The sequence below is a fragment of the Saccopteryx bilineata genome, chromosome 1, assembly GCF_036850765.1.
Source record: "Saccopteryx bilineata isolate mSacBil1 chromosome 1, mSacBil1_pri_phased_curated, whole genome shotgun sequence".
Lineage (NCBI taxonomy): Eukaryota > Metazoa > Chordata > Mammalia > Chiroptera > Emballonuridae > Saccopteryx > Saccopteryx bilineata.
The window spans coordinates 227,166,130-227,192,251 of NC_089490.1; the positions used below are offsets into that span (position 1 = coordinate 227,166,130).

At 46.9% G+C, this 26,122-nt stretch overlaps 1 protein-coding gene and 1 long non-coding RNA gene across 3 annotated transcripts in view; one reads left to right on the top strand and one right to left on the bottom strand.

Moving 5' to 3' along the window:
* The window catches only part of EPHX1 (epoxide hydrolase 1), a 33,840-nt gene that overhangs the window by 5,632 nt on the left and 2,086 nt on the right, over positions 1-26,122 (bottom strand). For both annotated transcript variants that reach the window (XM_066237356.1, XM_066237366.1), the window contains exons 2-4: positions 4,296-4,483; positions 3,860-4,040; positions 169-396 (exon numbers count right to left, since the gene is read on the bottom strand). In XM_066237356.1, the coding sequence (XP_066093453.1) occupies positions 169-396; positions 3,860-4,040; positions 4,296-4,478 (592 nt within the window). In that variant the 5' untranslated portion in view covers positions 4,479-4,483. The remainder of the gene's footprint in view (positions 1-168; positions 397-3,859; positions 4,041-4,295; positions 4,484-26,122) is intronic.
* LOC136320318 (uncharacterized) lies at positions 5,950-22,872 on the top strand. Its single transcript, XR_010728303.1, has 3 exons — positions 5,950-6,072; positions 6,846-7,040; positions 22,785-22,872. It is a non-coding gene; the product is annotated as an uncharacterized lncRNA (long non-coding RNA).

Here is a 26,122-nt window from a genome sequence, read left to right on the forward strand (position 1 = left end):
TGGGGTGTCCGATGCCTGCCTCGATGGACAGGGAGTGGGGACAGATGGGCTCATGCCAGGCTTCGCAGCTGATTCCCAGCCTCGATCTCCCAGGAGAGCCTGGTGGGTAAACCTGGCTCCACCAGGTGAGGAGGAGGTGGATCTGTGGGCCTTCAGCAGCCCCCGTACCCTTCTTGGAGGATGCCTCTGAGAAGCCATAGCCAGGAATGGAAGGGCAGATGACTTCAAAAACGTGCTCGTCGCTCAGGCCGTGGTTCTTGGGGTCAGTCAGGAGCGGAATGATGTTGTAAAACTCGTAGAAGGCGCCAGGCCAGCCATGCACCATCAGCAAGGGTTTTGGGGTGTGGCTGGAGGGCAGCTGGGGGGGCTTCACGTGGATGAAGTGGATATCCAGCCCTGCAGGGATAAAGTCTAGTCAGGATGGGGGATGATGGGGAGAGGATCCTGCAGTCACGGCCCTCTGGTCTGGCATCTGGTTAGGCTCTGCACCCTCTGGAGCTCAGACAGTGGGTGCTGCCACCTCAGCCCCCCACCATGGTATTGATTCCAGTAATAACTGTAACAGCCACCAACTCTGGCCAAGCACCTGCCCTGTGCTCCAGCTGCATGGTTGTCCTTACTCAGGCTTCACGGCCATCCTTCAAGGCTGGTGCTTTCCTATGGCCCGTCACATGAGAACGTGAGCTCTGTGAGGCCAAGGCTGAGGACATGGCCATTTGGGCATACTTGTATTCCCAGAGCCCAGAACAGTGCCTAGCTCATGACAGGGCTCAGTAAATACTTGCTTAATAATTTAAAAATCAAGTTGGAGGTGGTGGTGTAAAAGCCCCATATATCTAGCAACAGAGAATGAAATAGGTTATAGTTTAACAGTATCCTGGAATACAGCACATGTTTAAAATGACAGTGTAGATGTATATGTATTTGATAGAACACAGTTCAGTATATATCGCTATGTGGTGAAAGCAAATTACTGAGGCACATTCATTATGTGATCGCCTTTGTAAACAGTATATGAATGCACATATTTATACTGTGTGTAGATGAATTTTAAAGTCTGAAAGGATAGATTACAAAAATGTAAAAAAAAATTCTGAACAGGAAAATTTCAAGCGCTTTCATTTTTTTGTATGTGTTACATGTACTTTCTAATTTTTCTATAATGGACATATATTAAATGCACAACTTTGTTTTTTTAAGTGGAGAAAAATATTTTTAAGGTAGAGTGCTGGAATGCCATCCATGCCAGGACAGGTGAATGGTTCCAGGCTCCTCTGGAGACTCCTGGAGAGCAGCCCCTTCCCGAGCGAGGGGCCCGGATAGCACCTGGGAAGTTGTGGCAAACAAGGCCAGTTTTCCTATTAACATCTGATGTTAACAGGATGCATTTGTTACCACGAATAAACCAGTACTGATACGTGCATAACTAAAGTCCACACTTAAGTTTTGATTTTTAAAATTTGATGCCATTAAGAACATTTGATGTAAGACCAACCCTCTTCACAAATTTTTAAGTGTGCAATATTGTTATCTGTAGACTCAGTGTAGCACAGCTGATCTGTAGGATGTATTCATCTTGCATAACTGAAACTTCAATTATCTATTAACTATTTATTTATTTATTTATTTGTACTTTTCTGAAGCTGGAAACGGGGAGAGACAGTCAGACAGACTCCCGCATGCGCCCCACCGGGATCCACCTGGCACGCCCACCAGGGGCGAAGCTCTGCCCACCAGGGGGCGATGCTCTGCCCCTCCGGGGCATCGCTCTGCCGCGACCAGAGCCACTCTAGCACCTGGGGCAGAGGTCAAGGAGCCATCCCCAGCGCCCGGGCCACCCTTGCTCCAATGGAGCCTTGGCTGCGGGAGGGGAAGAGAGAGACAGAGAGGAAGGGGGGGGTGGAGAAGCAAATGGGCACTTCTCCTATGTGCTCTGGCCAGGAATCGAACCCGGGTCCCCCGCACACCAGGCCGACGCTCTACCCCTGAGCCAACCGGCCAGGGCCTATTTATTTTTTTTAACTTTTATTTTGTTCATTTTAGAGAGGGAGAGAAAGAGAGAAAGAAGGGGGGGAGGAGCAGGAAGCATCAACTCCCATATGTGCCTTAACCAGGCAAGCCTAGGGTTTTGAAATAGCGACCTCAGCGTTCCAGGTTGATGTTTATCCACTGCGCCACCACAGGTCAGCTTATTAACTGCTTATTAACTATTTATTAATTAGCAACTCCCCACTTCCCCCACCTCCCAGCTCCTGGCAGCCACCATCCTCTTCTCTGCTTCTACGAGCCTGACAATTTTAGGTCCCTCGTATAAATGAAACCGTACCATATTTGCCCTTCTGTAATTGGCTGATTTTACTTAGTATAATGCCCTCAAGATTTACCCCATGTTGTCTCATTGTGGGATTTCCCTTTTTTTCCCCCCTAAGACTGAATAATATTGGCCTATACATACAATGGAATATCACTCAGATATCCTGAGTTTCTACCTAATGTCCTTTTTCTGTCCTAGGACCCCATGCAGGACACAAGACATTTAGTTGTCATGTTTCTGTAGGCTCCTCTTGGCTATGACAGTCCAGACTTCTCAAACATGCTTAAAGAACATAACTTTCTTTTAACAGAAATAGAACCCTACATACATTCATTCCATTTTGGAACTTTATTATTTTCATTTAACAATATATCCTGGTCATCCTTCTATGTTGCTAAATTTACAGTTTATTTTAGGAGGTAATAATATTCAATCCTTTGGGGCACACTGCATGACATGAGCTTATTTTTAATTCAAGTTCTATCACATTATCATTTGGGTTTTAAATTAGAAAAAACACAAAGCCCATCTATACATGTATGCTTGTGTGTGCACGGGCATCCCTGATAGCAGATACGAGAGAAGCAGAGTGTCCCTGGGGAGGGGACTGGGGGAGGGTCAAAAGGTAGATTCCTTTTCACGGTGTATCTTTCTGTACTTTCTGAATTGTAAATATTTCAATTTTTAAAATTACAAAAAAATGCGAAAAGCCCAAACCTCATAATTTTCCCTTTGAGGAGGAAATGTTCTTTCGGTTTCCCTAATAGGTCTGTGGTGCCCACAGGATGCTCCATACCCAGGATGCTGACTTAGGAGCCACACTAGGCTCACAGGCAGTGCTGGGCCTGGTGGGTGGTGAGGGGAGGGCCTGAGGAGAGGTCATGGCCAGGGGCCCCAGCCGGGACAGGCTGGGAGGCTGCAGAGCTGGGACCTGGCCTTGAACCTCAGTCTCCCTGGGACTCAGGCAGCTGGCTCACTCTCTGTGAGGTGATGGGCTGGACATCCCTGCAGGCCTCTGGAGAGACTGACCTGTGCTAGAAGGCCCAGGACAGCAGCTGGAGCCAGAGGCTCAGCACAGACAAGGGAGGGTGGATGACAAGGCAGTGGCGATGATGACAGAACACTGGGGTGGGGGTCAGAGGCTGAGCCTTAAGCAGCCCAGAGCTCAGGGGTCAGTGCAGCTCAAACATGAGGGAGGAGGACAGCAGCATACAGAAGATGAGGTGGGAGACCTTGGACCAACCTCAGGCTGTGGAGCCAGGAAAAAGATTTGTTGAAGGCTTGCTGGGCCCAGGGGTGGGAGGCAGCCAGCTTAGCATTATGGGGGCTGGACAGCAGACAGCATGTGAACTTGGGCTTGGACTGTTGCATCAGTTGGGATTTTGCATTATTTTTGCATCTTGATGAGGTTATACCTTTTAAATACATCTCAAAGACCAATAACTGGACTCTGGGTCTCCCTAGTTTTGTCTAAGTCATGTCTAGCATCTAAGAAGTCCGTTCTGTGACATCTGTCCCCCTTCAGCGGGTGTTTTGGAAACATACCTTCAATCTTCGTCTTGAAGTGAGGGTATCTGTTGAGAACCTCCACCTGCTTCCTCCAGTCAAATTCATTCCGCCAGTAGGAGATGATTTTCTTCAGATAGTTGGAGTTGAATCCATAGTGGAAGCGGCTGTCCTCCAACGATGGGGTTAAACGAACCTTCTCGATCCTTCGGTGTAAATCCTAGAGCAAAATGCAGGACCGCAAGGAGAGGGGTGTGGGTGGGGCAGAGCACAGAGGAAGTTTGTTTCCAGAAGACCCAGCAACCCTGTAGCCACAAGACTGCACTATAGTAGAGGCAAAGCTGGAGAGGGGCCATGTCCCACACCCCGTCCCCTCCCCAGTCCTAGCTTAACACCCAACACCAGTGTCAGGGAAAGCACAGAAGGGGCTTCCTGCCTTCCCTCTGCCCAACCCTGCACGAAAGAGGGCCCTTACGTTGATCTCCTCTTCTGATGTTTCCACTTTGAAAGGACAAATGCTCTCATCCTCCTCGGAGGTGGGCCTCGCCCCAGAACCCCACCACCCATCTTCAAGTGGCAACGTTTCCTCCTTATCCTGGGAGACGAACCAGTAGATGACGAAGCCCAGCACCAAGGCAAGGAGAATTTCCAGCCACATGACTCCTACAGAGAGGGGGAAGTCCATCAGCCACAGAGATCACCCAGCCACTGTCATTTCCCTCTGATATAAATGACCAACTTTCCCTTTCTTGGCGGAATTATCTGTTTTTTCACCCATCCACATGGGCTGTGTCTTCGCCCTTGGATCACCTCCTTGGGAAGCAACCAGGGAAACACAGCTGCGGAGCTCTGCAACAGTGACACTCTCAAGGCCTGTATGGAAGGCAGGGCTGGTTTGCCTCACTTCTCACTGCCTTTTTATAACTGCATACTCCTGCCAACTCAGCTGACAGATGTGTGTGTAACGTGGTTACCTCCCCTGGACTTCATGCAGCAAACTGAACCATGCTGGCCCAGAGAGAATGTCAGAACGATCAGGGTTTAATATCCCATCTAAATGTAGGAAGTCTAGGACAAGGGGCATTAGGATGGTCCACTCTAGCACCACTCAGGCAAAGTAACAGATTCAAGGAAAATTTTTTTTTTCCATTTTAGTGTTTCTTTTTAAAAAAATCTAATTTATTGGGGTGACATTGGTTAATAAAATTATATAGCTTTCAGGTGTATGATTCTATAGTACATCATCTGTATATTATATATTGTGTGTTCACCACTCCAAGTCAAGTCTCCTTTCATAACCATTTATCCCCTCTGTACCTTCTACCTCCCTCCACCCTCAAGGAGAAAATCTAAAGTCATTTCTCTTGCATCCTAATTTAGATAATAAGAATATTACTACTCGGCTCAAGATCAGTGCTTTAGAGCCACTGATCTTGGATTACATAGGGGGCTTTACAGGATTGTGCTAATTTGGCACCCAGTAAACGCTCTTTATTTAATAGCGGGTATTAAATGTACACGAAGGTGTTTTAGGTTAGCCCTCCGTAACAGGCGCTGGCTGTCTGCCTGTGGGTTTTCAAGGGGTGTGCTAAAGGACGTACCATACAAATCCAACCAGTAAGGAGCCAGAATAAGTCAAAATTGACTTTCCTCTTCATGTATGTAATGCAAGAGTCAGGGCAGGCAATGGTTTTGCCCCAAATCACACCGTAGTTGTGAGGATGAGAATTTGTAACCAAAGCATTCATCCCTGTTACTAAGCAGGTTGCACGCCCCCCGATATTTCTGTTTCCCTTCACGCATCTGTTTTTAGCTTCACACCCCAGAGCCAGGCAAGCCACGACTGCACGGGAGCGTCGGCCGTCGGACCCAGCCTTTTTCCAAGGTCTACATTTCTTTTCCGAAAGATGAAATAACAAGACCCGCCACGTCCTGGCCTATTGGAGCAGAGGTTCAATGGGGGAAAAGGTGGCAAGTCAGTGATCCCCGAGAAGAGGCGGGGCCTCGAAGTTCGACCAATGAGAGCTCGACTTCGTGTGTTCCACTCCCCCCCCCTCCCCCCGGCTCCCCGGTTGGGAGCGAGAACCAAGCCGCCCACCGCCGGGGGCGTAGAGGGTGCAGGGCACAGCGGCTCTCCTTAGGCCTCTGGAACTCCCAGGCCAGGCCTGATGCTTTACTTAGAGTAGAAGTGAAGGTTTGAAGCTTAGGAGAGAACGTGCTGCTCTGTCTACCCAGCTCCCTGCACAAAGCAGGTGAGTGTGGGGGGCCAGCCGGTGGCTCTCTTTCTTCCCCAGGGTGGGCTCTTTGGGGTTGGGCCAATGGAAGCAAGCATCACTCACAATGGAGAAGGCACTGTTCCCCAGGAAACCCAAGGCTGGCTGGACTCTGGTAGCAGCAGCCTGGGTTGGGGAAGGGGTGACACTAGGTAGGTGACAGAGCCCTCCCCTCCCCAAGGTCCCTCTCTGCCTAAAAGGTACCTAGGAGGAAGAAGAGGGCTAGGTTGGAGCCAGTGAACCCCCCAAGCTGGAAAATAACTCAGCAACCTTGAGTCCAACCCTTTCACTTCATAGCTGTGGAAACTGAGGTGGGGTGGGGGTTGGGGGTAAGTGCTCTCTCCAGGTTGCTACACATCTGGAATAAGGGGAGAAAAGTCGCTGCATTCCCTGCCCTCTGTCATAGCTCTTCTAGGGCAGGGTTCCTCAACCTCAGCACAACTGATATTTCAGAGGAGATAATTCTCATTCTTTGCATTATAGGGTGTTTAACAGCATCCCTGAATCTACCCACTAGAAGCCAATAGCACCCCCCTCCCGTAACCGTGACAACCAAACATGTCTCCAGACACTGCCCAATGTTCCTGGGGGAGGGAGTGGGAAACTGCCCTTAGCTGAGGACTCACACTATAGATCAGTGTTGCAATTCTAGGATGTGGTTTAGAATCACCTGGGGAGCTTGTTAAACCAAGTTCCCGATTCAGGAGCTCTGGGGTAGGGCAGGAGAATTAGCATTTTAAACATGTTCCCAGGTGCTGCTGCTGCTTCTATTCTGGGAATCACACTTGGAGAACCCCTGTCCTAGACTGCACTATAAACTCTAAGAAGTCTGGTCCATCTGTCTGTCTTGCTCTCCATGGTATCCCAATGAGCATCCTGGGAAGATGGGAAGAACCTTGGCTCTTTCAAAGGATTGAGAACGGCAAAGAGAAACCACCATCTCCAAGGTAACAGGGGAGCAGAGAGACCCAGAGCCTCTTTCTGCTCGCAGACTAGTCAGTTGGTCCCATGTGGAAGGCTGGATACCCAAGTTGCCTGCCTGGGTATGATCCTCTGGGGAAGGGTGTTCTCATGGACTTTGCATCCAAGGTGTCTTTGGATAGAGTATACCCAGAAGTGGAATCACTGGGTCATAAGGCAGTTCCACTTTTAACTTTTTGAGGAATATCCATACTGTTTTCCACAGTGGTTGCACCAATCTGCATTTCCACCGACAGTGCATGAGGATTTTCTTTTCTCCACATCCTCCCCAACACTTGTTTGTTCATTTGATAATAGCCTCTCTAACAGGTGTGAGGTGTATCTCATTGTAGTTTTAATTTGTATTTCTCTGATGATTAGTGATATTGATCCTCTTTTCATATGTCTATTGGCCATCTGTATGTCCTCTTTGGAGAAGTGTCTATTCAGGTCCTCTGCCCATTTTTAATTGGATTTTTTATTTTAGTGTTGTTGTATGAGTTCTTTATAAATTTTGGATATTAACCCATCAACATATCATTGGTGAATATCTTCTTCCATTCAGTAGGTTGCCTTTTCATTTTGTTGATGGTTTCCTTTGCTGTGCAGAAACTTTTTAGTTTGATATAGTCCCATTTGTTTATTTTTTCTTTTGTTCCCTTTGTCCAAGGACATATATCAGAAAAAATATTGCTAAGAGAAATGTCAATTATTTTACTGCCTATTTCTTCTAGGATTTTTATGGTCTTGAGTCTTATGTTTAAGTCTTTAATCCTTTTGAGTGTATTCTTGCATGTGGTATAAGAAGGTGGTCTAAAAGAAAAAAAAAGATGATGGTCTAGTTTTTACTTTTTTGCATGTTATCTGTCCAATTTTCCTAACACCATTTATTGAATAATGTCTTTACTCCATTATATATATGTTCTTGTCCCTGTCATAGATTAATTGGCCATATAGATAAGGGTTTATTTCTGAGGTCTCTATTTTATTTTAGATTTTACTTATTGATTTTAGAGAGCGAGAAGGGGGGGCGGGAAGCATCAACTCATAGAGGTTGCTTCTCATATGTGCCTTGACTTGGCAAGCCCAGGGTTTCGAACTGGCGACTGCAGCATTCCAGATCAGCACTTTATCCACTGTGCCACCACAGGTCAGGCTATGTTCTCTATTCTATTACACTGATCTGTGTGTCTGTTTTTATGCCAATGCCATGCTGTTTTAATTACTATAGGCTTGTAGTATAGTTTTATATCAGGAAGTGTGATCCCTCCAATTTTGCTCTTCTTAAGATTACTGAGGCTATTTGGGGTCTTTTGTGGTTCCATATAAATTTTTGGATTATTTGTTCTAGTTCTGTGAAAAATGTCATTGGTATTTTGATAGGAATTGTGTTGAATCTATAGATTGCTTTGGCTAGTACGGTCATTTTAATGATGTTAATTCTTCCTATCCATGAGCACAGCATATGATTCCATTTATTTATATTATCTTCAATTTCTTTCTTCAGTGTCTTATTTTTTAAGTACAGGTCTTTTACATCCTTAGCTAAATTTATTCCTAGGTTTTTTTTTTCTTGTGCAATTATAAATGGGATTGTTTTCTTAGTTTCCATTTCTAACTGTTCATTATTGGTGTATAAAAATGCAACAAATTTCTGAATATTTATCTTACTGAATTCATTTATCAGTTTTAGTAGTTGGTGGAATCCTTAGGGTTCTTTATATACAGTATCATCTCAGTTGCAAATGATGTCAGTTTTACTTCTTCCTTTCCAATTTGGATGCCTTTTATTTCTTCTTCTTGGCTCACTGTTGTGGCTAGGACTTCCATTACTATGAGGAATAAGATTGGTGACAGTGGATATCCCTGTCTTGTTCCTGATCTTAAGGGAAATACTTTTATTTATTTATTTTAAATGTTTATTATATTAGTTTTAGAGAAAGAGGAAGGGAGAGAGGGAGAAACAGGAATATAGATCTGCTCCTGCATGTGTCCTGACCAGGGTTTGAACTAGAAACTTCTACGCTTTGGGATGAAGCTCCAACCAACTGAGCTATCTGACCAGGGCAAGGAAAATACTTTTAGTTTTCCCCCACTGAATATGATGTTAACTGTGAGTTTGTCATACATGGCCTTTATTATGTTGAGGTATGTTCCCCCTATTTCCACTTTACTAAGACATTTTTTAATGTTTTTTTAAAAGACTTTATTCATTTTAGAGAGGAGAGAGAGAGAGAGAGCGAGAGAGAGAGAGCAGAGGGGGAGGGCAGAACAGGAAGCATCAACTCCTGTATGTGCCTTGACCAGGGAAGCCCAGGGTTTTGAACTGGTAACCTCAGTGTTCCAGGTCGACATTTGATCCACTGCGCCACCACAGGTTAGGCCATTAAGATTTTTTTTTTAAATCACAAATGGGTGTTGGATTTTGTCAAATGCTGCTTTTTCTGCATCTAATGATATGATCATTTGGTTTAGAAATCTCTGTCCTTTTTGGATCTGTATTTTTTTTTTGTTGTCGTTTTTTTTTTCACTAGGTTAGGGAAGTTGTCAGTCATTATTTCTTCAAATAAGTTCTCAATCTCTTGCTTGCTCTCCTTCTTCTGGTACCCACCCCTATGATACAGATGTTGTTATGCTTCACATTGTCCTAGAGGTCTCTTAAACTATCCTCATTTTTTTTAAATTAATTATTTTATTTTATTTTTTTGAGACAGAGAGAGAGTCAGAGAGAGGGATAGATAGGGACAGACAGACAGGAACGGAGAGAGATGAGAAGCATCAATCATCAGTTTTTGTTGCGAGACCTTAGTTGTTCATTGATTGCTTTCTCATATGTGCCTTGACCGCAGGCTTTCAGCACCGAGTAACCCCTAGTTCGAGCCAGTGCGCTTGGGTCCAACCTGGTGAGCTTTTTGCTCAAACCAGATGAGCCCGCGCTCAAGCTGGCGTCCTCGGGGTCTTGAACCTGGGTTCTCGGCATCCCAGTCCAACGCTCTATTCACTGCGCCACTGCCTGGTCAGGCACTATCCTCATTTTTTAAAATTATTTTTTCATTTTGCTGCTGATTGTTTTCTGCTACCTTGTCTTCCAAATTGCTGATTTGATCATCTGTTTCATCTAATCTGCTGTTGATTCCTCCTAGTGTATTCTTCATTTATGATATTGTATTCTTCATTTTTGATTGGTTCTTTTTTATGGTTTCTATGTCCTTTTTTATTCTTACTATCTTTTTGTTGAAGTTCTCACTGAGTTCATCCATAAGTTCCTTGAGCATCCTTATAACCATTGTTTTGAACTCTGTATCTGGTAGATGCTTGCCTCAATTTCATTTAGTTCTTTTTCTGAGGATTTTTTCTGTTCTTTCATTTGAGGCATGTTTCTTGGATTCCTCATTTTGGCTGCCTCTCTGCATTTGTTTCTGTGCATTAGGTAGTCTTGGTAGGGTGGTGTTATGGAGTAAGTGTCTTGTGGGGCTCAGTGATGCAATCTCCCTGATCACCTGGGCTAGGTGCTCCAGTAATGTCCCTTGTGTGGGTTATGCGAGCTCTCCTGTTGTAGTTGAATCTTGATTGCTGTTGGCCTGTCGGTGTGTGACCCTCAGGGTGGCTGATTATGAGGATTGATCTAGACCACAGCATACAAGCTGCTCTGTGGAGGCTGACCACACAAAGTGGGATTGACACCAGCACGGTCTGGTGCCTGCCACCAGGTGTGTTGGTTCTCTGGCCTCTTGGGCAGGACTGCAGTGTAGGTCAGTGTCAGGTGCTGACTGTGACCCTCCCTGGGCTACCTGGTAGGAGCTACAAAGCAATTCACAATTTGTGGCTGCCTCTACTGGACCTAGGTGTGCACAGAGGGGGGCCAAAGCTACACACTATGGCCAGCATCCACCAGTACTTAACCTGGGGGCTGGTCAGCAAAAGACCCAAGGTACCCTGAAATCGCCTCTGCCTGTCGACTGCCTGTTAGGCTCAGTCACTGAAAGAGCTTCTGGTGGTACACAAACTTGGTGCCAGTGGTGGGTCTGAAGCCACTCAGCAGAAGTCCCAGGGTACACCCAGGCCAGCCGCTACCTGCCTGGGGCCTGCGGACCTTTGTGGTTGGAAGGGTCTCAGGGAGCTGTCAGGAGAGTCCTGTACAGTTCATCAGGTCCAAACAGACCAGGATTTGCCTGTGTGGAGGGAGGGTTCTGTCCTGGACAGGTAGAGCTGGTTGGTGAGTATGGGAGAGAAAAATGGCCCTTCCTTGGAGCCACACAGTGCAGCCTCTCCTTGTACGTCTCTGATACCCCACAGCTGCCCGGATCTCCTCAAGACTCTTTCAAGAAAGTCTGCACTGTGGAACCAGGCCGGCTCTTGTCAGCAGAGTCCTCCCCAGGGCGCGAGCTTGGCAGGGTGGGACTGCAGGGAGTTGGCCGGGTGGACTAGTGCTCACACAATATGGAGGGGAGTGCTCAACCCAGGAAAGATGGGCTGTGTGGGAGAGGAACTCAATGGTGGCTGTCCCTCCAGTCCTCTCCCTGGGCCACACAACCCAGTCTCTCCCTGTATGGCTCAGTCTGCTCTGAGCCTTTGTCCCTCAGCCAGAACCCAGAGTGAGGACCTGTGAATGTGATTTTGTGTGCTGCCCCTTTAAGAGGGCACCTGGGTTTCTAGCAGACTCACCTCTCTTTCCCTGGCGTCCCTAGCTGATGAAATCACTGCTGTTTTTCACAGCTACATGTTATGTGGGCTCCTCCTTCTGCTCTAGGCTGGGGAGCCGGGCATCCCCAGCTCCTGGGAGGGAACTTTCTGCAGCTGAGAGCTCTCTGGATTCTCAACCATGGCATATGAGTGTGGGGTAAGCCCTTTTCATGTCTCCGTTGTTTCTGCCAGTCTTGATGAAGCTTCTTCTGTAAATCCTTGGTTATAAAACTTCTATTCAGGTAGTTCAGTTGGTAATTCGGGCTGATTGTTCTGTAATTTAGTTGTAATTTTGGTTTGGTCCTGGGAGGTCAGTGTAACTCCCAGCTGCTCCGCTGCCATCTTAGATTGGTGGGGAGGATGTTAATGTATGTGAAACTGTGTGCTTTCAGAAAGCAGGGATTATGTCCTTTTCAGCCCTAAATCCCCATCGTGCCTTGCTTATAAAAGAGGACCCATAAACCACTGAACTAATGCCGTAATAGGCAAGCCCATCACGATAAGGAGAGTGGGCCAAGGTTTAGGGAGATTGAATGACTCTGCACAAGGTCACCAGGGCTTATTGGTGAGCCGGGGACTGCGTGGCTCCCACTGCCCTCACGGCCTTCACCAGCCCACAGCAAGGAGCCAAGGCAGTGCTCCGTGCTTTCCAGATCACCTCCCTGCCAGTGCCTTCCCCATCATCCTCCTCCAGCTGGAATGCGATCTTCTGTTTCTTCTGTCTCCACATTGCCCCAGGCTCAGTGCTCTACAAACTGAGGTGCTCCGCTTGAAGCTGGGAAGCTGGGGGCCCCCATCCCTGCCACTGGAAGACATTTACCTTTCAGGTGGCAGGGAGTATGTGGAGGATACTCTCAGAGCTGAAATCGAGGTCATAGTCCCAGAGAGAAAGTAGGCTACCTCAAAATGTAACGGGAGACTTTCATACAATCAATCTGGAAAACTTTTTGGCAGAATCTTCTAAACCTAGACATATACAAACTCTGCGACTCAGCAATTCACCTCTAGGTCTAGGCTCTCCCAAAATGTTTACCCAAAGTCACGAAACAGAATGTTCATTGTAGCACTATTTATAGGAGCCCAATACTAGAATCAACCCAAATGGCCATCCAGCACAGGCTGTGGCATGTCCATTCAATGTAATACATGGAACAAGAATGAAGAATCTGCAAGCACACATGATGATATACCATATGATTCCATTAAATACAGGACAAAGACAAGCAAGGCTTATCTATAAAGAGAGACATCAGAATGTTTTCCTTTGGTGGTAGGGGCTCAGGTCCAAGCACTCATACATGTTAAAGCTCCCCAGTGATTACAATGGGCAGAAGAGGATAGATAGGTCTGTGTGCAGCCTAGAAAAGAGAGACCTGCAGAGCAGAACTTGACCGGTGTCTTGGCAGGTGTCTTGACCGCTCAGGGGTGCACTGAGCAGTCACCGCGGGAATGCTCTATTCTGAACCTGGGGTGGCCATGGTCATCAGGCCTCCTCACCATCTCTGTGCTGTCCCTCAACTGTGGCAACCCCCGTGGGGTCTGATCCTTTACTCAGTGAGAACTACTGATTCAGAAGTCAGCCAGAGGTAGACCTGACCATTGCATCCCTGGGAACATGTTATTTACCTCCCAATCCACCATACATCAAGTATATATTATGGAAATACCTTGTGAGTTTGGGGAAGCATGGTGGCCCACCTGGGTGTTACCATTTGAGGAGCCAGCCTGGCTTACCTGTAGAGCTGCCATTCCATGGGACCTCCTCTCCCAAACAACAAGTCTGACTACCTTTGATGTTAAGAATTGGACCATTGTAAACCTTGGAGTTTACAATAAGAGAGCTTCTAGCTTGCTTCCTTGTTCAAGTAGTTCAAATCTCAGCTCTACCATTTACTAGTTGAGGGGCTTTCGGTAAGTCACCAAACCACTGAGCCTCTATGAACTTGTCTGTAAAATGGGGATATTAATGCCGACCCCCCAAGCTGTTTATGAAGATGCCTGGCTCAAAGCAGGTGCTCTGCCAAGTCCCTTATTGCTGTGTCGGATCTCTCTGTGCTGGGGGAGACCCCAGCGGGACTCTGTCCCTGTTAGATTATGTAGCCCACTCCCTGGGGCCCCATCACAGTCTGTGTGCATTAGTAGGCTGGAAGTTACAAAGTGCGTGGTATGGACAACTGTGGTCTGGGCACCTGCTGTCCTTCCTGTGTGTCCTCACCAAGGACTGACCAGGGAGGATGAGGGACAGCACAGGCCATGTACATTTTTGGTTATCAACCCTTCGCCAGACACGTCCCTGGGGGTAGGATTAGCTCTTCTTTTCTGTCTGCCCAAAGAAATCGTATTCTCAGCATTAGGGGTTAGAATTCTGTTTGCTAAGCCTCCACGTTTCCAAGGAGAACTATCTTTATCTCTTCCATGTGGTCGGCCCCTGCTTGTGTAGAAAATACTCTAATCACTTCAAAATATTGCCATTTAGGATACACTATGAAAAATTCAGAAGTAATACAATACAAAATAGGAGTGCCTACTTTGCTGTGCCAGCCCCTGACATTAGAGCTTATTGGCCCACCTCAGAAGTTCCAGAAATACATTTTATCCAGTTAGGTTGTTGTTCTGTTTTTTAGTGCACTTTTCCAGAATAGCGACAAAAGACTTGCTGATGGGGTGGGTGGTGGGGAAGGGAGCCTTTCTGAATGAAACTGTTGTTTGTTTGTTTTTTCCTCGGAGCCACAGTATCTTATCTAAAAAAATGATTAGCTTGCCTAGTAAGGAAAATGTAGTTTTCTTTTTAAAAAGATTTTATTTATTCTAGGGGGGGGGGGGAGTAGGGAGGAATGGGAAGCATCAACTTTAGTTGCTTCTTTTATGTACCTTAACCAGACACATACAAGATTTTGAACATACTGGATTTCGAACCGGTGACCTCAGCATTCTAGGTTGCCACTTTATCCATTGCACCACCACAGGTCAGGCAAAAATGTAGTTTCTGTTGTAAAGCAGACTAATTTTTAAAAATTTTTATTGCTTTTAATTTATTGTGTTTACATAGATTCTGTGTCGCCCCAAATGCATCCCCCCCCCCCGTATCCCCCTCAACATCTCCCTTGCTCCCCTCCCCACAGCACCCTCCCCAGACTAATTTTTTTTTAACACACTAACTGGAGGACAAGAGTCATTTAGTTATAGGAGACTGAGCTTAGAGGGAAATCTGAGGAGCAATAATTGACTCAGATAAGACATGATGTTCTATGTGGTTTAACTTCCCCCATTCTATAGCGAGGTCAAGTTCTGGGCATGCATTTATGAAATGTAGAAAAAAATCTGAATGAGTTCAAGTTGAGGAAGCTAGCTGAGCAATGTGATGACCATTACCCTTAAAAGACCAACTAAATGTAAACTATTTGAAAGGGACAGATAATTCAAGTAAAGCAGTGTATTAGTTTACTTTTGTCTTTCTGGTTAAAAAAGGCCAATTTTTTAAACATAGGATGTCAAATAAAGTAGGTGCTTTGTTCCCTGGCACTGTTAAACGGCACATAAGTTTCATAACAACCTAATATTTCAGTTATGCTTGGGTCAAGAATACAAGTTTTAAGACATATCGTTCATTTTAAGATTGATAGTAAAAGCTCGAGGAAACTCTTTTTCTGTAATTTGAATTTGGTCTATAAAGTATCAAGGAATTGTTTTTTTTTTTAAAGTAAATAGAGTTGGATCTGTGCATTAGAAAGGCTCTGTTGGACCAGAGGGTGGTTCAGCAGACTCTGTGTGTGACTGTGGTCCAGGTTCTTTGCTGATATGGGACTAAGACACGGCCCTGTACCTGCAGGGGTTCATGTCACAGTAGGACAAACAGATCAACAGACAGTACCCTTTTAGTGATCAGTATAACATAAGCACAATTATGTGCTGCATAATGACGTTTCGGTCAATGATAGACCACATTAATGACAGTGATACTATAAGATTATAATGGAGCTTAAAAATTCCTATCACCTAGGGTCCTCGTGGCACAATGCATGACTCACGTGTCAGTGGCAATGCTGGTATGTAAGGTACAATTATGTAAGGTACATAATATTTGATAATAATAATAAATGATCATGTGACTAGTGTATGTATTCACTATACTATTTATCGTTATTTTAGAGTGTACTCTATTTATAAAAAAAAAAATGCAGTAAAATAGTGTGCTGTGTTAGCCAGCAGCAGCCTTGTACTTCATCTCACCTCCTGTTTATCACATTACTGATTGTGAAATTTTCTGGTTTAATTTAACCTTGTGTTATTTGGGCTAGTCACATGCTTGTAGCCCAGGAGCGATAGGCTAGGTGCATAGCAGGCTCTCCCAGCTGGAATTGTTGTGGAAGTGCACTCTGTGATGTTCGCACGACAGAATCGCCTAACAACTCATTTCTCAGAATGTATCTCCGTCAGTAAGTGGCGCACGACTATGCACAGATGGAAGAGAAGTGTGCAAAAGTAGGCGTAGTTAAGTCGGCCACAAAGGTTTCACAGAGAAGGGGGGTGCCTGAGCAGGGTTTTTAAGAATGAATAGAAGTTTGCCAGGCGGAAAATAATGATAAAATGGGGCCAACTGCAGGGAGGAAGAGCACATGTGCAAAGGCACAGAAGAAAGAAGCAGTGAGTGCACAGTGCAGGCGGAGGACCGCGGGAATCAGGTCCACGTTCAGTGTCTGAATCGACTTTACGAGCTTTGTAGAGTGCAGCCGTTTACATTTATTTCTGTATTCGCTGAAAGACGTCCCTACCTTATCTCTTGGATAAATTGTTACTTCATCATGATGGAGCTGACCCAGGAGGAGTCTTAATTTAGAAGTTGTGTTGGCAAGTCAAATAATCTGTAAATTACATGCCAAGAGCAGTAAGGAACGAGACCTGGGGATGTGAGCATTTCATGGTTCATCGAGGAAAAAATGACCTGGGTGGCAGATTACACCAAATGCACACTCTAGCCCAGCCACCCTTACCAAGCTCACTTGGCCCAGCAGACAGGACCTCAGATTGAGAGCGTGTCACGCTGCCAACTCTGTTCCATTCTTTCTTAGCAATGGAATTTTTTTGCTGGATGAGCCCAGCCAAACACTACATTTCTTGGCCTTCCTTGTAGCTCAGCATGACAAAGTGATTAGGTGATGACAAAGTCACGGTCAATAAAAATATCCATGATGTTGATGCTGCGAATGGGTGATCACAGAGAACATAAAAGGGGATGAGACTTGTGAAGAGTGTCGCTTAATGTGGAGTCAGGTATTCACTGAGGAGATGGGGCCTCTGAGCATCTCCTGTCTCAGTCCAAGGAACTATTGTTAAGTGGCTGACCTATTGCTAAGTTCTCACAGCTGAGCAACAAACATCCTGGACTCACGATTGCTACATGGACATAGATAGACTTTACCTCCTCTTTGTGGTCACACCGTCTGCATTCTTCACCTTGAAAGGGATCAGTTCATTTTGACAGCCAGCATCCTTCATGTACATAATGGGCCTGACCAATCCCAGCTGACCTAGCCATGTAAATGAAGATTTACGTGGAAATTGTAATAGCTCTTCCGTTTTTTGTTTGTTTTGTTTTTGTATTTTTCTAAAGCTGGAAACGGGGAGGCAGTCAGACAGACTCCCACATACGCCCAACCGGGATCCACCCGGCACACCCACCAGGGGGCTATGCTCTGCCCATCTGGGGTGTTGCTCTGCTGCAACCAGAGCCATTCTAGCGCCTGAGGCAGAGGCCATAGAGCCATCCTCAGCGCCTGGGCCAACTCCGCTTCAATGGAGCCTTGGCTGCAGGAGGGGTAGAGAGAGACAAAGGAGAGGGGGAGGGGTGGAGAAGCAGATGGGCGCTTCTCCTGTGTGACCTGGGCAGGAATCAAACCTGGGACTCCTGCACGCCAGGCCGACACTCTACCACTGAGCCAACTGGCCAGGGCAGCTCTTCGGTTTTTGTCCTTTATAAATTCTTTTCTTGTTTCCTTTGGAGCACAGTTTATGTTGTTAAATGAATCTGTGTCCTAGATTGTAATTCCTCCTCTGCTCAAATGAAACTTTTTATTCTTTATTATGCCTACAACTTTTTTTTTAAGTTGGCAAGTTTGTCTAGTGCATAACCTGCATAGCAAGACATGGGTCCCGCATATGTGTGAATGACTATGTCAAGAACCCTTACTCAGCTGGGAAATAGGCACCTGTTGCCCTTCCTCTTCCTAGTCATACTTCCTGGGATGTAGACATGATGAGCTGGACTCTGGTAGCCATTTTGGGCCATGAGTGATCTTGAGGATGGAAGTCATAGGTACAATGATGACAAAGAAAGACAGAAGGAGTTTTGATTCACCATAGAACTACCAGCTCAGCCTTGGACTATTTACTCCCAAACATCCTTTAGCTGACAGAAAAATAAACTTCTGTATTGTTTAAGCCACTATTATATATTTTAAGTTTAAGCCTAACATAATCCTAACTAACTGAGAGAGTCAGGGGGAAAAGAAAATATATCAGATCCCCAGTGCACAAAGTCTCAAGAATAAATGCTTGCTCTTCAAATTTTTCAATGGCTATATTAATGTTCCATCTCTGAAACACTTTATGATAAATAAATGCATTCCTGAGGACCCAGGCACATACAGGTATGTTCTCAAAGGACAGATGCAATGCAGGGGGTGGCCCCTTGAAGGGTTGGTGTCAGGGACGGAGCCATCCCTACTGAGGACCGAAAAGGATGTTGTCCTACTTGGCTCCAAGGATTCACTGCTTCTTTAAATAAAAACAAAACAAAACAAAAACCCTGAGTGAAAAGCAATTTTCTAACACCTGTCAAAATGTAAAATACAGATGGCCCTGGACCTGGCAGTTCTAGTTCTAGTAATTTATCTCCCCAACATGCTGAATTTACATTTATATAAAATCTTATAAGTATATTCACTGATTTTTAAAAAAAATTTTATTTGTAAAAGCAGAAGAGTCAAAACAATCAAAATGTTCACCAGTTGGAGGGCTGGTGAAATAAGCAGTGATGTATTCCTACGGTGAATACTATGCAGAAGGTGAAGAAAAAAAGGTAACTTGTCTGACCAGGCGGTGGCACAGTGGATAGAGCGTCAGACTGGGATGTGGAGGACCCAGGTTCAAGACCCCGAGGCCGCCAGCTTGAGTGAGGGCTCATCTGGTTTGAGCAAAAACTCACCAGCTTGGAGCCAAGGCCACTGGCTTGAGCAAGGGGTTACTCAGTTTGTTGAAGGCCCGTGGTCAAGGCACATATGAGAAAGCAATCAATGAACAGCTAAGGTGTCGCAATAAAGAACTGATGATTGATGCTTCTCATCTTTCTCCATTCCTGTCAGTCTGTCCCTATCTGACTCTGTCTCTGTAAAAAATATAAAAATTTAAAAAAGAAGGGAAAAAAGGTAACTCTATATGCCGATATGGACAGATCTCTATGACACACAGCTAAGTGAAAAAAGCAGGGTGCAGAAAAACGTGTAGAATGGGCACCAGAGGACACACACATCTGCGCTGAAGACAGTGTCTGGAGCACACCCAGACATATCGGTGCCCGCCTACAAGGAGGGAATAAACTTTCACGGAATAAGCATTTGCATTTAAAAAAATCACATTTAGCAAATGCATATACTATCTACTCAAAAAAAGAATAATGATATACTTTTAAAAATATGAAAAACCATAATAGTGACAGACCTGTGGTGCCACTTCCACAGTGAGTCAGCCACCCTCATGACACGTGAGCTGCGCATAACACGCTTAAGCGGCTGCAGCTGGGATGTCTGCTGCGTGACTTTCTAGTGGCCAGGAGGCCCTGTAACAAAGGTTAATGTGGAAATGCATGGGCATCTGAGGGCCAGAGGCCTGGTGACAGTGTGCAAATGGGTAAACAAAGCTGGCTAGGCTGACGGAGAAGCAGTGGCTGCCAGAGGACCTGTGTCCCCAGGGGCCATTCTTTCTGTGAATATGGCTCTTGCTGCCACATGGCTCAGGCAACAACTTCTGGCAACTCTTTCAAAATATACCGCTTACAAAAATTAGGGGATATTTCAAAATGAATATGAGCGATAAAAAAAATGCATTTGATTTTTTTTATTAAACAAGAACATCAGAAAAGCAAACAAGTCAAAGAAATTTGTTCAATTATACAAATTAGATGCAAAACCAACTTTTATTTTATTGGTGAGAATGCACTACACAAAAGGCTAAAAGTATGGGAGTATCTGCACGTCCCTAATCCCCTAATTTTTGTGAGCAGTGTATATCTTGACTTCATCCCCACCACAACAGCCCCACCCAAGTTCCTGTGAGCTCCCTGGATCACAGCAAAGCCCCCTACCCAGTCCACTCACACCTGCGGCACCCTCTCCAACACACTCTGCAGTCTGACTATTTTGGGAATGTCACTCTCCCTGTTCAAAACATTAAATAACTTCCTGTTGCCCTTAGGACAAAGCAACACTGCTTAATGTAGCCTTCAAAGCTTGTGTGGTCTGACCTGCCCACCTCTCCCCTCCCCCAGACTTCAGTCCGCTCCCCACCTTCTTGCAGTCCGTGTCTTACCGTGCTTCCTCCTACACCATGTGCTCACCCGTCAGACTTCAGAAGATCAAGTGTTCGTCCTGACCCATTTCAGCAGGGCACACCTCTCCTTGGCACCATTGCATTTGTGTGGTTATGTGACTGTTCTTGGTCTCCCCTACTGCAAGTAAGCTCCTTGAGGGTAGAGACTGTGTCGCTTTGGTACCCCTGGGTGTCCCCAGTAAATATTTGTTGAATGAACAAATAAACTCAAAGATTGTTTGAATGACAGTGTAGAAAATTGTCAGAACTTTTGAACAAAAAGATGGCTGAATGCTCCTTGAGGAATTATACAGGGGCGAGCAAAAGTAGGTTTACAGTTAGAATACAAAGAAGTAATCCTATGGCAGGTTTCTTCCCAAAAGACTGGAGAACCGTTATGCCAGGTGCACTCTAAATATCAGGGTTTTGGATAAAAAAAGATGAGGATCAGATGCAGGGTCTTGCTGAACACAGTGTGGGGCCTGCTGGCCTGCCCTGGGACACTCCCTGTGAACCAAGGTGGGTGGGGAGACCCTCACAACCAGAAAATGATCCTAAAATCATAGAAAGGTACCAGCTACCTCCAGTTCAGCCCTTACCATGCACCTGGCCTCGGGCCAAGTGCATTGCCCACTGCATGGCCAAATGCCTTTTGGTAACAGAGGTGAGAGGGTGGACACAGCCTGGGTCTGCTGACAGGGCCAGGCTCTGTCGTGTTTGTGAGATTCCTCCCTCTACTCTGCTGGCTGACGTTTTCCTGACCGTGACTCAGACTCACATGAGTGCGAGAACCTCGGGCTCCTTGTGTGGGAAGTGTGCCTGGGCAGTGAACTGTGGGGCAGAGGGAGGAAGGGGAAATGGTGGTATCCTGTGCCCTTGGGGTGCCAGGCAGAGAGAACAGTGGGGGTGAGCGTGGGGGTCTGTGTGCTTCCTCTGACCTGGGCCCCTACCTACCCTGCCAGTCTCGCAGCTCCTCCCTGGGGAAGGCAAAATGAACATCCAGCAAAGGGAGAAACAGATGGCTTCCCTTCCACCCTGGGGCCAGCCTGCCAAGGCAACACAGAATGGGACGTTCCTGCCACCAACTCCAACACACTGTTGATAGCCGCCCAAGCTCTGGGGCTCCCTAGAGCTTCCCAGAAGTGTGTCCCCCAACTCCCAGGCTCACTCACCAGAGCAGAGACCACTCTGGGTGTAGGCTGGACCACCACAGATTGGGGGGGAACCGCGGGGGACTCCCTGGCCTGCACAGCCCAGCACTGTGCCAGCCTTCCACCCATAGCCCTTCCCCATGACTCCAGTGGCTCAGGGACTCAGGATGGGCGAGGCTGAGTGCAAGGGAGCTGGGCTTGTTTATCTCCCTGCAGGACCTGGAGCCAAGCCCTGGGAGTCCAGGCTCATGCCAGCACCAGAGAAAAGGGAAAATATGGCTTAAAGGCAAAAAGAAAGGGGAATGAAAGAAGTAAAAACTGTGAGGAGGGGCCAGCCCACTTGGGGGAGCCCTGATCTGGGGCCTGAGTGAAAGGACTTTGCTCTCTGCCTTAGAGGGACTCTCCCTGTCCCCTGACTCGCTATATGGACTGTATTGATAGAAAGAGTACACTTGGTGACTGTTGACCTGGTGAACATGTTCAGGGAGTCGGGAGCCAGCTGCCTGGTGGCCAGCATTAACTCGTTTGCACAACCTTCCAGCTTGAAGTTATATAACACAAGGGCAGACCAGACACTCCCCACAGGGAAGGGTTCACGTGCTCATACTCAGGGAGTTTCATGTGAAGTCCTGTTTCATCTCCTGATCTGCCCGTTAAAATAAGAGCTGTCGGCCCTGGCCGGTTGGCTCAGTGGTAGAGCGTCGGCCTGGCGTGCAGAGGTCCTGGGTTCGATTCCCGGCCAGGGCACACAGGAGAAGTGCCTATCTGCTTCTCCACCCCTCCCCCTCTCCTTCCTCTCTGTCTCTCTCTTCCCCTCCCACAGGGAGGCTCCATTGGAGCAAAGATGGCCCGGGGCGCTGGGGATGGCTCCTTGGCCTCTGCCCCAGGCGCTAGAGTGGCTCTGGTCCCAGCAGAGCGACGCCCCGGAGGGGCAGAGCATCGCCCCCTGGTGGGCAGAGCTTCGCCCTGGTGGGCGTGCCGGGTGGATCCCGTTTGGGCGCATGCGGGAATCTGTCTGACTGTCTCTCCCCGTTTCCAGCTTCAGAAAGATACAAAAAAAAAAAAAAAAAAAAAAAAAGAGCTGTCAAGTTTCCAATGGTTTTCAATGAACCAGAGGAAAAAACCCAGTGGAACACAGTCCACCACCTCTGAGGAAAAAGCATTACTTTCTGTGGAATTTCAATACTTGGTAATTTTCTATTTGAGTAGAGAAAGACTCATATACTAGGGGATAATAGGAGTGGGCCATATAATATGCTTATTTGATTCCTTTTCCATCATTACCCACACTCTGCCCCTCTCTCCTCCCCCCAGGTCAGCTTGTTCTCAACAATGTATCTCCATCTGGAAGCTTCCTCAACAGTGTGTAACAGGATAGTGCTGGTAGCAGGGCGCTGACTCAGTAACCTGAGCCGTTTGTTGCCTGGGACAGAGCAAAAGGGCTGGGTGCTTCCTGTGGAATAGCCCGAAAGACGGGGCCAGAGAGAGTTCCAAGGAATGTTCTGGAATGATGGTATCTTGATGGGGTTAGTTTGCTTGAGGCAAAAATCTAGGTTGCAAAAAGAAATAAATAAGAAGTCACAAAAAGCTGAAAACATATCTGGCGTTCAATCAAAGGTCCTAGTTTCCTCCCCCAGAGGGCAGGAGAGTCAGCCTTCCTGAGCCGCCCTGGTCACTACAGGGGTGACACATGGGGCATGGCACCAGAACCAGGTGATTTCCTTACTTTTCAAAGGTCCAGTGTCTCCCCTTCTAATAATAAGAGTGCACCGGAAAGTCACCACTCAATGTAGCAAAGGTCACGCATTCCATGGAAAAAGGCAAGTCCCACGCCATGCTGCTGGAGGCAATCAGAGGTGGTGACCCTTGAGGAAGGGTGGAGAGTCCCTCCCTGGTTTCTCTGAGGAGCACTGCGTGGCTCTCTGACATCACACAGAGACACTCAGATCTTCTGCTCCTGGCCGTTGGCTCCCTGCAGCCCAGACTGACAGCAAGGAGCCACATGGGCCATTGGGCGGAGACTCTCAAAACCTCCTGGGGCCTCAGTATGTGCCTGGACACCACAACCTCCGGTGACAAAGCCCAGAGAAGTCTTGGACTGTGACGTGGAGTTGGGAACACTAAACATATCATCTCATGTAGTAAGGGGTAGTTCAGGGGTCCCCAAACTTTTTACACAGGGGGCCAGTTCACTGCCCCTCAGACCATTGGAGGGCCAGGCTATAAAAAAAACTATGAACAAATCCCTATGCACACTGCACAGATCTTATTTTAAAGTAAAAAACAAAAACAAAACGGGAACAAATACACTATTTAAAATAAAGAACAAGTAAATTTAAATCAACCAACTGACCAGTATTTCAATGGGAACTATGCTCCTCTCACTGACCACCAATGAAAGAGGTGCCCCTTCCAGAAGTGCGGAGGGGCCGGATAAATGGCCTCAGGGGGCCGCATGTGGCCCGCGGGCCATAGTTTGGGGACCCCTGGGGTAGTTCTTCTGTTTTAAAGAGATTTAATAATGAAGCTCAGAGATGCTGAGTAGTTTGCTTGAGTTAACTCTGCCAGTAAGCACCAGGCAGACATCTGAATTCAGTCAGTCTATGTATTCATCTTTCCAAAAGCTTCTGTTCCTGTGGTCCGGGTTAGCTAGAGAATCTTCTGGAAAGTCTCTTTACGTCTCAGAGAGAAGAAAGTTTTCCCCTCTAATGCAAGCACTCTTACTTAGACCTTGGAGAGCCCAGCGGGTATAGCTTTGCTGTGCCTGACCATGCACTAAGTTGGCTCTTCATGAGAATAGTGTCCGTCCAGTGCCCCCCCCCCGCTGCCCCAGCCAGGCAACAAGAGCCAAAGACAGATAGCAGGGACCAGTGGGTATGAAGGCCTTCCTCCAGGTCTGTGGGTCTGTGAGCCCATCTGAAGGAATGCTGTAGGCGTTAGAGAGTGAGAGAACAGAGCTCTCAGGGTGAGAAAGGGTGAACTATGACCCTGCTCAGGAAAGTAAATAGACCTTGGTGATAGAAGAGGCCACTTCCCCTTGAAGTTGGTTTGCACAATTGTGTGTTTAGTTATGTTTTTGTTGAACAATGTGGTGGTAGAGGCACTGACACCTCGTGCAGTCAAAAATCCATATATAACTTTTGTTATCTATCCAAAAACTTAACTACTAATGACATACTGCTGCCCGGAAACCTTACTGAGAATATAAATAGTGGATTAACATGTATTTTGTGTTATATGTGTTATCTACTGTATTTTTACGCTGAAGTAAGGTGGAGAAAATGTTAAGAAAATCATAAGGTTCGTCTGCGAGGTTTTTCAAATTGTCGCAAATCTCCAAAAAATTTCCAATATAATTATTGAAAACAACCCATGTGTAAGTGGACCCGCCCAGTCCAAACTTGTGTTGTCCAAGGGTCAACTGCATAACCAAGGATTGGATTGCACTGTTCCATCCTGGTGAGAGGCAGCTGTTCCCAGAGCACCCACCACTCCTCTCTCCTCCGGGAAAGGGGAGGCTGGACCTTTGGCAAAGCTTTGTTCCCTATTGGGGGAGCTGCTGGGGTGCCTCTCCCTGCTGCAGACTCCCCACCTTACCACAGAGCCCCCAGAGCCTCTGCTCCTAAGGCAGTGGACATCAGACATCGGCCAAGAACAGCCCCAGGTAGCTCACCCACAGGGGACTCCAGGAGGCCAGCTGGGCTGGGCGGGGGCTCCTCTGCCTCCCCCTTGCTCTCTTTCCAGGTTCACCTCCCACACCCCAGGGCCAGGACCTTCGCTCTCTTTCAGCTGCCCTCAGTGTGCCTGGCAGATGCCGCAGGGCCCATTCAGGCCTCATCCAAACTGACCGCTCCCCACTCTCCACCTACATAATTCCTTTCCTACAGAATCGTCACAGATTAGTGCTGCAAATTCTTGCAGATTGGATGGCCCTCCTTCACCATTTTATGGTTGAGGCCCTGGGAGGCTGGCGTTAATGGCAGAGCTAGGAAAGGAATGGGCTCTTCCTTCTATGCCAGTTCTCTTCCCACATCATTGTATCGCCTCTCAAAGGAATGACTCGCTAACAATGGAATCCAGGCCCTATCAGAGGCAGGTTTTGAGCATGAGCTCCTAGAGGCCCCGCAAGTTCCCACATGCCTGCTCTGTGCCTGCTCCAGCCCCAGATTGGCTATGCTTGGGGCTATTTCTCCAGCAGTGGCAACCAGCTCACATTTAACCCTTCTGTATTCTGCAAGCCCAGCTATGTTCTATGTCTCTGAGTACTGAAGAAGTGGAGTCTGGGTAGCTCCTGCCTTCACATGTCTGGGCCTGGCAAGGATACTGGAAGGGAAGTCAAGGTGTCAGGAGAACAACCAACTAAATTCTGGCATATTGGGTTCTATGTGGACGGGAGGGGCACTGCACATTGGTGACACGGGGGCTCCCTGTGAGCTCCAGAGGATGCTGGGTTTAGACATCAAACATGAACCAAGACACCACAGGAGGGGTCTGGGGAGGCACTACATTTACTCCAGTGGCCGGATCCCTTTCTCTAAAAGTCACTCTGCCCTAGGACATTCAGTCACTTCCCATTGACATCCACTCCCATTAGTCTGTACAACTGGGTGTTTAAGGCAGAGCTGAGAGCTGTGCGGGATTTTACAGATGAG